This window comes from Trichomycterus rosablanca, chromosome 9 (assembly GCF_030014385.1).
Source record: "Trichomycterus rosablanca isolate fTriRos1 chromosome 9, fTriRos1.hap1, whole genome shotgun sequence".
NCBI lineage: Eukaryota > Metazoa > Chordata > Actinopteri > Siluriformes > Trichomycteridae > Trichomycterus > Trichomycterus rosablanca.
The window spans coordinates 4,891,477-4,904,521 of NC_085996.1; the positions used below are offsets into that span (position 1 = coordinate 4,891,477).

The 13,045-nt window shown below is 41.8% G+C and overlaps 1 protein-coding gene across 1 annotated transcript in view; it reads left to right on the top strand.

Annotated features, from left to right (window-relative positions):
* col12a1b (collagen, type XII, alpha 1b) overlaps positions 1–13,045 on the top strand; it is a 119,966-nt gene that overhangs the window by 42,908 nt on the left and 64,013 nt on the right. Inside the window, exons 14-17 of the mRNA XM_063001716.1 lie at positions 4,477–4,743; positions 5,909–6,101; positions 8,472–8,596; positions 11,803–11,952. Of these exons, the coding sequence (XP_062857786.1) occupies positions 4,477–4,743; positions 5,909–6,101; positions 8,472–8,596; positions 11,803–11,952 (735 nt within the window). The remainder of the gene's footprint in view (positions 1–4,476; positions 4,744–5,908; positions 6,102–8,471; positions 8,597–11,802; positions 11,953–13,045) is intronic.

Sequence of the window (13,045 nt, forward strand, 5' to 3'; positions counted from 1 at the left end):
AAAAAAAACTGTAAAATGCTGTAAAGTACTATAGAAATACTGTAAAGTACTATAGAAATACTACAAAGTACTATAGAAAGAAATACTGTAAAATGCTACAAAGTACCATAGAAATACTGTAAAATATTGTAAAGTACTATAGAAATACTGTTAAATACTGTTAAGTACTATAGAAATACTGTAAAATACTGTAAAGTACGATTGAAATACTGTAAAATACTGTAAAGTACTATAGAAACACTATAAACTACTATACTAAAATACTGTAAAGTACTATAGAAATATTGTAAAGTACTATAGAAACACTATAAACTACTATACTAAAATACTGTAAAGTACTATAGAAATACTATACAATACTACAAAATACTGTAAAGTACTATTGAAATACTGTAAAATAGTGTAAAGTACTATAGAAATACTGTAAAATACTGTAAAGTACTATAGAAACACTATAAACTACTATACTAAAATACTGTAAAGTACTATAGAAATACTGTAAAGTACTATATAAATACTGTAAAGTACTATAGAAACACTATAAACTACTATACGAAAATACTGTAAAGTTCTATAGAAATACTGTAAAGTACTATAGAAATACTGTAAAATACTATAGAAATACTATACAATACTACAAAATACTATAGAAATTCTGTAGAAACACTAGCTAATTTGATAGTAAAACTGTTATCTTACTAATACTATAAAGTACTATAGAAATACAATAGAAATACTATAAAGTACTATAGAAATATTCTAAATATTCTAAACTGTCCAGAGTCGAGCAAGCTTGATACTGTTGTGAGTAAAACTTGCCCATGTGCTCAGTGTCCAGGTTCACCTGAACTTTGAGGCATGCGTGACGTACACGTTCCCTCCGAATACATCAAAGAGAACCAGGTTTGACCTTTAAATGGACCAATAAGGAGGTTTTTTTATAGGCCAATAAAATTCAGACCAGACCGGACTGATAAGGCGCCTCTGTGTAGTCGAGGTCAGAGGGATTCAGTCCATGAACCATCAGAGCCAGATTCCAAACTCTCACCTCTTTGATTGGGACACTCTGAGATAAGGTTGGAGCTGAGATAAATAAAGTACCCCCCCCCTCTCGGTTATGTTTTTTATGGGGCTGTTATGCGACTGCACTCAGATGTTAGTCAGAAAGATTCCTTCATGCTGAGAACACGTACACACTCCAGCCCTCGCTCTGTAAATGAAGTTCGGAGTTTCGGTCTCCTCGCTGGAAAAAGTGAGCTGATGGTTTTGAGAATGGAAACGAGAGGGGGGCGAGAGGGGGACGGGACTTGGGGGGGGTGTCTTGGGGGGGGGTTGGTTGCATCACAGTGAAGCGGCGTCGGAGCCTCGCATCTGTGAGCGGGCGTCTCTAATTGGTGCCGTATGTGGGAGACGGATTCTAACAAGCTTTTGATACGCTTAGTTAAAGGCCGTACGCCTACCCCCGTCCCCCCCCCCCCCCCCCCCCCGTCTCCCCGTCTCCCTCGTCTCCGCATGGACGTTCGGGGAAATGCAATAAACCGATGGAAACTCGACCGAGGGAGGAATTTCAGCACCAGACCAGCAGAGAAACGACTTTCATTGTTTTATTTAATAATTAGGGGGTTTGATAGCGAGCAAAATCAAAACTGTAAACAAATCACAAACAGAACTCTTAACAACACTTAACAAAACAAAACGTAAAACATTGTGTAATACTATAATAATAACGTCATTACTATAACTCTACTGCAATAATACTATAATAATAACGTCATTACTATAACTCTACTGCAATAATACTATAATAATAACGTCATTACTATAACTCTACTGCAATAATACTATAATAATAACGTCATTACTATAACTCTACTGCAATAATACTATAATAATAACGTCATTACTATAACTCTACTGCAATAATACTATAATAATAACGTCATTACTATAACTCTACTGCAATAATACTATAATAATAACGTCATTACTATAACTCTACTGCAATAATACTATAATAATAACGTCATTACTATAACTCTACTGCAGTTTTACTATTATAATACTATAAATTCTAATGATACTTTAATAATACTATAATAATACTATACAAAAACAGTACAAAACACTATAAAGTACTATAAAAAACGGAAATACTACAGAAATATTGTAAAGTATTTTAAAATATTATAAAATACTATATGGTACTTTAGAAATACAATAGAAATACCATAAAATACTATACATTACCATAAAATATTTCTTGTACTATAGAAATACTATGAAGAACTATTGAAATACAATAGCAATACTATAAAGTACTATAGAAATACTATAAAAATGCTATAAAGAGCTATAGAAATACTATAAAGTACTATGTAAATACAATAGAAATACTAGTACTATAGAATTACTATAAAGTACTACGTAAATACAATAGAAATACTGTAAAGTACTATAGAAATGCTATAAAGTACTGTAGAAATACGATAGAAATACTATAAAGTACTATAGAAATATTATAGAAGTACTTTAAAGTACTACAGAAGTACTATAAATTTACTATAGAAATACTATAAAGAACTATAGAAATACTCCAGAAACTATATCAATACAATAGAAATACTACAAAGTACTAGAACTATAGAAATACTATAAAAATACTATAAAGTACTATAGAAATACTATAAAGTACTATAGAAATACTATAGAAATACTATAATGTACTATAGAAATACTATGAAGTACTATAGAAATACTATAGAAATACTATAGAAATACTATAAACTACTATAGAAACACTTTAAAGTACTATAGAACTACTATAAAGTGCTAAAGAAATACTATAGAAATACTATAAAGTACAATAGAAATATTATGAAGAACTATAGAAATACTCCAGAAATACTATGAAGAACTATATAAATACAATAGAAATACTACAAAGTACTAGAACTATAGAAATACTATAAAGTACTAAAGAAATACTATAGAAATACTATAAAGTACTATAGAAATACTATAGCTAATTTTAATATCACAACTGGCAGTAAAGATAAAATGAGGTGCTCTTTTTTGTCAAGGTTTTTGTTTCTTGCACTGCAGCTTGTAGTCTAATGACTCTATGAACAGTCGAGCAAGCTTTAAAATTCTGGATAAGCACATTTTCAGAAAACCTGATTATTTTAAAGCCGCTGCACCGATCGAGTCGTGAGCTACGAGTCCTGTGATTGGCCTGTATGGTTCATCAGTCCATGAATGGTGGAATATATGATCGTTTCTCTTCAGAATTAAACAGCGTTTTGTATTTAACGTCTCGGATCCTCAGATCCCCTCCAGCGCTGTTCTCTTGAGCAGCGAGTCCCTGCAGCACTCGTGCATGTGAATGAAACTGCGTCTGTGGCTGAAGATGCAGAATTCTGTTCAGCTCGATCGTTCTGCTGCATCTCCACCATTTTTTCCTTGAATAAAATCGTTTTCTGTAAAAGCTCTGGACGTGAAGATGTTTTCCTGGGAGCGAGTGAGATCAGGTGGCTTCTGAGTAATGAAGGGACTGAAATAATGGACAGGAAATGACAGTCAGGACAGGAAATGAGTGTCAGAGCCAACGGTGGCACATAAAGAGGAAAAGTGAGTCAAACCCAAAAGCTTCTGATGGTTCTACCGTTCAGTCTGATTTATTTTCCTACTTTCAGTACGAGCTGTTATGTTTAAGTGTTATGGGTTTCCAAGGTGCCTAAATAACAGCTTTTAAAGAGAAATAAAAATGGGTTTATAATCACAGGGGAACCGTCATGGTCCATTACATCAGGGACGTCCAAACTATGTCCAAACTACGTCCCCGTTACCATTTCTGAAGCTGTAGGCTGAGCAGTCAGGGCTGAACCGCTGTAGGCTGAGCGGACAGTGCTGAACCGCTGTAGACTGAGTGGTCAGGGCTAAACCGCTGTAGGCTGAGCGGACAGTGCTGAACCGCTGTAGACTGAGTGGTCAGGGCTAAACTGCTGTAGGCTGAGTGGTCAGTGCTGAACCGCTGTAGACTGAGTGGTCAGGGCTAAACCGCTGTAGGCTGAGCGGACAGTGCTGAACCGCTGTAGACTGAGTGGTCAGGGCTAAACTGCTGTAGGCTGAGCGGTCAGGGCTGAACTGCTGTAGGCTGAGTGGTCAGGGCTAAACTGCTGTAGGCTGAGCGGTCAGTGCTGAACCGCTGTAGACTGAGTGGTCAGGGCTAAACTGCTGTAGGCTGAGCGGTCAGTACTGAACTGCTGTAGACTGAGTGGTCAGGGCTAAACCGCTGTAGGCTGAGCGGTCAGTGCTGAACCGCTGTAGACTGAGTGGTCAGGGCTAAACTGCTGTAGGCTGAGCGGTCAGGGCTGAACTGCTGTAGGCTGAGCGGTCAGGGCTGAACTGCTGTAGGCTGAGCGGTCAGGGCTGAACTGCTGTAGGCTGAGCGGTCTAAAACGTTTCCTGTCTCTCCAGCTTCGGCGGCCGCGAAGGCTCTGAGGGTCTTCGACGAGACCGAGAGGACGATGAGGGTGCGCTGGCAGGCGGCCCCGGGCCGGGTCCTGAGCTACAGGGTGACGTACCAGCCGCAGTCGGGCGGCCGCGAGCTGACCCTCAAAGTGCCGCACAACGTGACGACGGCAACGCTGAAGAAGCTGCAGTCCATGACCACGTACGACATCAGCGTCCACCCCGTCTACAGGCGCGGAGAAGGCAAAGCAAGGCAAGGAGTAGGAACCACACGTACGTTTACCCACAATTCAAAGCCCACGAATACAAACCTGTAGTTTGCAGTTATGACAGATGCACACAAACACAGCCGGCGTTTGTTAGCGGTACGTTTTCGTAGCGGTACGATTGCAAGATTTAAATACGTTGACCTCGTATTTAAGGGCTTGGGACCTGCACTGACAAGTGCACCTCACAATAACTAGGCGGTTCCGGCCACGCCCTCGTTCTCAGACTCTGAGACGTAGCCAAAAACGCACTTTCAGATGCTTGGCACATTGAAGTAACCCACCCCAGATAGGCCCCGCCCCCCTGTATGTATGCGCCCGACCAGCTGATAGCACTGCTGAGGATCGTGGAATCGGTCTCACGCATGGAGAGTCACGCGCTGATCTCCACTTCTGTACATGCGCCTCGAGCTACTAACCAGGGTCCCTACACAGCCCCGCCCACTTTTTTAGTCCCGTCTTTTCCCACCCAGCAGACTAGGTGCCAGTGTTGTCTGCTTTGGGCCTGCTAGGGGCGCCCAGTCGACTGGTAGCAGAGCTGAGACTCAAACTCGCAGAGTCTAGAAAGTGTTTATTATCTTCCAGCTTCCAGTTCCAGCAGTATTTTAGATAACTAACATAACTGCTGCTGCTTTTTACCCCCAATTTTCTCCCCTAATTTAGTCGTATCCAATTACCCTAATCGAAAGGTCGCTGGTTCAAGCCTCACCACTGCCAGGTTGCCACTGTTGGGCCCTTAAGCAAGGCCCTTGACCCTCAATAGCTTAGACAGTATACTGTCACAGTACTGCACATCACTTTGGATACAAGTGTCGCTAAATGCTGAAAATGTAAATGTAGTTGTTAAGGTACTGAACTAGTAATCGAAAGGTTGCTGGTTCAAGTCCCACCACTGCCAGGTTGCCACTGTTGGGCCCTTGAGCAAGGCCCTTAACCCATGGGCTTTTCTTCATGTCTTTATAAGAAAGGTTCTTCCCTAAATTGTTGCTGCAAAGTTAGACGCATGTCATTTCCCGTTAGTACATTCAGTCATTAGAAGGGGCGTCCGAATACTTTTGACCACATCAGCTGTATGAAAATGCATTAGACAGAGTAGTGTAACCTGAGTTGAGCATGTTCTCCACGTCGCGCTCTGAGATTCTGATCTTCTGTCTGGTCTCTTCTCCGTGCAGTCTCACCCTACAAAGCACCGAGGAACCTCCAGACCTCCGAACCAACCAAGACCAGCTTCAGGGTGACGTGGGACCCGGCGCCGGGCGACGTGCGCGGCTACAAGGTGACCTTTCACCCCTCGGGCAGCGGGGTGAACCTGGAGGAGCTGCTGGTGGGTCCGTACGACAACACCGTGGTGCTGGAGGAGCTCAGGTGGGTCCGGGGTGCGGTACCTCGAGGGTATAGCATAAAGGAGACGCGCGGTACACCACGGGCTGCTGTATAGCATAAAGGAGACGGGCAGTACCTCGAGGGCTGCTGTATAGCATAAAGGAGACGCGCGGTACCTCAGGGGCTGCTGTATAGCATAAAGGAGACGCGCGGTACCTCGAGGGCTGCTGTATAGCATAAAGGAGACGCGCGGTACACCACGGGCTGCTGTATAGCATAAAGGAGACGCGCGGTACCTCAGGGGCTGCTGTATAGCATAAAGGAGACGCACGGTACCTTGAGGGTATAGCATAAAGGAGACGCGCGGTACCTCAGGGGCTGCTGTATAGCATAAAGGAGACGCGCGGTACCTCAGGGGCTGCTGTATAGCATAAAGGAGACGCACGGTACCTCAGGGGCTGCTGTATAGCATAAAGGAGACGCACGGTACCTTGAGGGTATAGCATAAAGGAGACGCGCGGTACACCATGGGCTGCTGTATAGCATAAAGGAGACGCGCGGTACCTCGAGGGCTGCTGTATAGCATAAAGGAGACGCACATTACCTCGAGGGTATAGCATAAAGGAGACGCGCGGTACCTCAGGGGCTGCTGTATAGCATAAAGGAGACGCACGGTACCTCAGGGGCTGCTGTATAGCATAAAGGAGACGCACGGTACCTCGAGGGTATAGCATAAAGGAGACGCGCGGTACACCACGGGCTGCTGTATAGCATAAAGGAGACGCACGGTACCTCAGGGGCTGCTGTATAGCATAAAGGAGACGCACGGTACCTCGAGGGTATAGCATAAAGGAGACGCGCGGTACACCACGGGCTGCTCTATAGCATAAAGGAGACGCACGGTACCTCAGGGGCTGCTGTATAGCATAAAGGAGACGCACGGTACCTCAGGGGCTGCTGTATAGCATAAAGGAGACGCGCGGTACACCACGGGCTGCTGTATAGCATAAAGGAGACGCACGGTACCTCAGGGGCTGCTGTATAGCATAAAGGAGACGCACGGTACCTCAGGGGCTGCTGTATAGCATAAAGGAGACGCATGGTACACCACGGGCTGCTGTATAGCATAAAGGAGACGCGCGGTACCTCAGGGGCTGCTGTATAGCATAAAGGAGACGCGCGGTACCTCAGGGGCTGCTGTATAGCATAAAGGAGACGCGCGATACACCACGGGCTGCTGTATAGCATAAAGGAGACGCGCGGTACCTCAGGGGCTGCTGTATAGCATAAAGGAGACGCGCGGTACCTCGAGGGTATAGCATAAAGGAGACGCGCTGTACACCACGGGCTGCTGTATAGCATAAAGGTGACGCGCGGGACACCACGCGTACACGTTTAGGACACAAGTTTATTTTACCATACAGCATGACCTCCTACAGTCCTGCTGACTCTTACAATATCTGCTAACTCAAGCTAACTATATCTGTTAGCATTTTCCTAACCTAAGCTGAATATGTCTGTTAGCTATCTGCTAACTCAAACTTACCATGCCTGTTAGCTATCTGCTAACTCTAACTTACAATGCCTGTTAGCTATCTGCTAGCTGTTAAATATTTGCTAAATCAAGCTAACTCTGTCTTTTAGATTTCGCTAACTCAAGGTAACTATGTCTGTTAGCTATCTGCTAGCTGTTAGCTATCTGCTAACTCAAGCTAAGTATGTCAGTTAGCTATTTGTTAACTGTTAGCTATCTGCTAACTCAAACTGCTGTTAGATACTTGCTAACTTATAATAACCTGGTCTGTTAGCTATTTGCTAGCTGTTAGCTATCTGCTAACCCAAACTATGTCTGTTAGCTATCTGCTAGCTGTTAGCTGTTTGCTATCTTAAGCTCACTATGTCTGCTATCTATCTGTTAGCTGTTATATATCTGCTAACCCAAAATATGTCTGTTAGCTATCTGCTAGCTATCTGCTAACTCAAGCTAACTAGGTCTGTTAGCTATCTGCTGTCTGTTAGCTATCTGATTACATTTACATTTTCAGCATTTAGCAGACGCTTTTATCCAAAGCGACTTACAGTTATGACTGAACATGATTTTGAGCAATTGAGGGTTAAGGGCCTTGCTCAGGGGCCCAACAGTGGCAACTTGGTGGTGGCGGGGCTTGAACCGGCAACCTTCTGATTACTAGTCCAGTACCTGAACCACTGAGCTACGACTGCCCTCAAGCTAACTATGTCTGTTAGCTATCTGCTAGCTGTTTGCTATCTGCCTACTCAAGTTTCATACCTGGATATTATGTGAGGCGTTAGCCGTTAGCTGTTAGTCGTTAGCCGTTAGCTGTCGTGTTATGACAGTATTGTAATGGTGTTTTGCTCTTGCTAACGTCCGCTGTGTGTTTGTGTGTTCAGAGCAGGAACGAAGTACTCGGTGGCCGTGTTCGGGATGTTCGATGGGGGGCAGAGTTTGCCCCTGGCTGGAGAGGAGAAAACAACCCTCATTGACCCACCTGAAAATCCAACCCTGGACCCTCCTGGTAAAGCTTCTGCACCACACACCAGCAACACCGAACAGTTTAGCGCTAACGGGGCTGGGGACTTTACAGTTGCGTACATACAGATCACAGCGTGATCACACTGCCGCCATAGCAACACAGGTAGATCCTCGTCACCAGGATTCAAATGATCTGCAGTTTGGTCCACAGTAGATCTTCTGTTGGTCAGTAGCCAACAGAACTCAGCCAGACGCCGCAGCCTTTGTGTCCCCTGGTGTCACCCAGCTACCTGATCTAATAGATCCCTCAACCTCTATCAGATTAACATCTGATAGATCTAACAGATCTAATAGATCCCTCGACCTCCATTAGATCAACGTCTAATAGATCTAACAGATCTAATAGATCCCTCAACCTCCATCAGCTCATCGTCTAATAGATCTAATAGATCCCTCAACCTCCATCAGATCAACATCTAACAAATCTAATAGATCCCTCAACCTCCATCAGATCAACATCTAACAGATCTAATAGATCCCTCAACCTCAATCAGCTCAACATCTAATAGATCTAATAGATCCCTCAACCTCCATCAGATCCACATCTAACAGATCTAATAGATCCCTCAACCTCCACCAGATCAACATTTAACATATCTAACAGATCTAATAGATCCCTTAACCCTCATCAAATCAACATTTAACATATCTAACAGATCTAATAGATCTCTTAACCCTCATCAAATTAACATTTAACATATCTAACAGATCTAATAGATCCCTTAACCTTCATCGGATCAACATCTAGCAGATCTAATAGATCACTCAAGCTCCATCAGATGAACATCTAACAGATCTAATAGATCCCTTACCCTTCATCAGATCAACAACTAACATATCTAACAGATCCATTAACCTTCATTGGATCAACATCTAACAGATCTAATAGATCCCTCAACCTCCATCAGATGAACATCTAACAGGTCTAATAGATCCTTACCCTTCATCAGATCAACAACTAACATATCTAACAGATCCATTAACCTTCATCGGATCAACATCTAACAGATCTAATAGATCACTCAGCCTCCATCAGATGAGCATCTAACAGATCCCTTACCCTTCATCAGATCAACAACTAACATATCTAACAGATCCATTAACCTTCATCGGATCAACATCTAACAGATCCCTTACCCTTCATCAGATCAACAACTAACATATCTAACAGATCTAATAGATCCCTCAACCTTCATCAGATCAACATCTAACAGATCTAGTAGATCCCTTAACCTCAATCAGATCAACACCTAACAGATCTGATAGATCCCTCAACCTCCATTAGATCAACATCTAACAGATCTAACAGATCTAATAGATCCCTCAGCCTCCATCAGATGAACATCTAACAGATCTAATATATTTAATAGATCCCTTAACCTTCATTAAATCAACATCTAAAATCTGTAACAGATGTAATAACCAGTTTTGGACGGGGTTTATAAGGAACGAAGCGTCCGTGCTGCTGCTGCTGCTGCTGCTGCCGCTGCTCGTGTCACTTGATGCCATCTGATGCTCAGACTTTTTTTAAATGTTCTTTTTCCTTTCGCCCGGATCCCTGAAACCTTTCAGCACCTGTGAGAAGTGATGATGGAAAAGCGGATCTTCACTTCCAGTCGAGCTGCTTGTATAGCCAGAAGTGCTGCGGTTCTGTGGCAGAGCGGCGGGGCGACGGAAAATGTTTCTCTTACCCACTGAGAGAGTCTGGAGGGAAAGAATTCTCTCTCAGTAACTTTTACCTCATAGATATCATACATTCATTTAGTGTCTGTTCTAGAAGCGCTTTATCCTGGTCAGGGTTGCGGTGGGTCCAATTGGAGCACTATAATGTACAGTGGTTGCTTTGTGCTTTATAGTACGAACTTGTCACTTTGATCTTGAAGCTTTAATTTTATACTGTAGCTATATGATTTTGTAGCTTTAATCTCATAGTTTTGATCTTGAAGCTTTAATCTTATAGCTTTGATCTTATATCATTGATCCTATACCTTTGATCTTTTGCTTTTGATCTTATAGGTTTGATTTTATAGCTTTGATCTTATAGCTTTAATTGTTTAGCTTTGATCTTATAGCTTTGATTTTGTAGTTTTGGTCTTATAGCTTTGATCTCATAGTTTTGATTTTATAGCTTTGAACTTATAGCTTTGATCTTTTACCTTTGATCTTATAGATTTGATATTTTTGCTTTGATCTTATAGCTTTAATTTTATAGCTTTGATCTTATAGCTTTGATCTTACAGCTTTAATTTTATAGCTTTGATCTTACAGCTTTAATTTTATAGCTTTGATTTTATAACTTTGATTTTGTAGCTTTGTTTATAGGGCAGTGGTAGCTCAGTGGTTAATGTACTGGACTAGTGCACAGAAGGTTGCCAGTTCAAGCCCCACACCCTCCAAGTTGCCACTGAGCACCTGGGCCCCTGAGCAAGGCCCTAAACCCTCAATTGCTCAAATTGTATTGTAATAATCGCTAAAGTACGCTATCTCTGAATCTCATTGGGGGTGGCGAAAACAGTCTAGCCATTGGAACGCACGATTATCAGTGCGCTCTCAGTGCAGGTCCCAAGCCCGGTTGGAAATAGGAGGGTTGTGTCAGGAAGGGCATCCGACTGGACCAGTTCTATTGTTGCGACATTTCTATTCTGACCCTGAGTTCTGACCCTGAGTTCTGACCCTGAGTTCTGACCCTCACACTTGTGTATTTGATGATGAATGAACGCGTGTGCTGTAACCTGTTTTTGATTGCAGAGGCAGCGTCATGCTGCGAGTCGCGCCCAATCAGAGAGCCCCGAGTCTCTCTGGCAACGCACAAACGTACGACGAAGTAGGCATGTACGACCTTCGACCTATGACCTTCTCAGGGAAACAGAGGATGTAAAAGTGGCGTCGCCCCCCGCGGCGTGTCCTCCAGACGGCGCTGTACGAGGAAGAAAGACGTGAAGAGAATAAATCTTCCTTTAAACTGTGTGTTGATGCAGAAATGAAATAAAGAATGTGAACGACGGCTCCGTGTTTATTACGTGCGACGGCGTTTATCTGTGTCCTGATGTTTTTTATGTTATTATTGTTTTTGTTTTCACTGTTTTCACTTCATCTGCTCCCTGAACTCTGTCTCACCTCTCGGTTCTCACCGAAACCTCTCGTCTCTTATTTATGATGGATTTTTAAATAAATGTTCTTCCTCCACAGATACTCAGTGTAAAACCACAGCCAAGGCTGACATCATGCTGCTGGTGGACGGATCCTGGAGCATCGGCCGCATCAATTTCAAGACCATCCGCTCCTTCATCGCCCGCATGGTGGGCGTGTTCGACATCGGACCGGACAAGGTCCAGATCGGTGAGACTCCGGTGCTTTGGGTGCATTTTGTTTCAGAGGCGGTAAAATGACTGATTTATAGCAATGATGTCACACCTCTGGACTCCAGATGGAATCTGAATCAATACGATAGCTTTGATTTACAGCTTTGATCTTATAGCTTTGATCTTATCGCTTTGATATAATAGCTTTAACCCTATAGCTTTGATTTTATAGCTTTAATCTTATACCTTTGATTAAATAATTTTGATCTTTTAGCTTCGATATTGTAGCTTTGATCTTACAGCTTTATCTTATAGCTTTGATCCTATAGCTTTGATATAAAAGCTTTGATCTTATAGCTTTGATTTAATAGCTTTGATCTTATAGCTTTGATATAATAGCTTTCACCCTATAGCTTTGATTTTATAGCTTTAATCTTATACCTTTGATTAAATAATTTTGATGTTTTAGCTTCAATATTGTAGCTTTGATCTTACAGCTTTATCTTATAGCTTTGATCCTATAGCTTTGATATAAAAGCTTTGATTTTATAGCTTTGATTTAATAGCTTTGATCTTTTAGCTTTGATATTGTAGCTTTGATCTTATAGCTTTATCCTATAACATTGATATAAAAGCTTTGATCTTGTAGCTTTGATCTTATAGCTTTGACTTTATATCTTTGATCTTGTAGATTTGATTTTATTGCTTTGATTTTATAACTTTGATTTAATAGCTTTGATCTTATAGCTTTGATATTAAAGCTTTGATCTTAGAGTTTTGATTTTATAGCCTTAATCATATTGCTTTGATCTTATCGTTAAAATTTTATAGCTTTGATCTAATAGCTTTGATTTTATAGCTTTGATCTTAAAGCGTTAAAAACAAAGCTTTGATCTTACAGCTATAATTTCATAGCTTTGATCGTATAGCTTATCTAATAGCTTTGATCTTGTAGCTTTAATCTTATAGCTTTGATTTTATAGCTTTGCTCTTATAGCTTTGACTTTAGAGCTTTGATCTTATAACTTTGATTTCATAGCTTTGATCTTATAGCTTTGATTTTCTAGCTTTGATTTTCTAGCTTTGATCTTAGAGTTTTGATTTTATAGCCTTAATCCTATTTCTTTGAT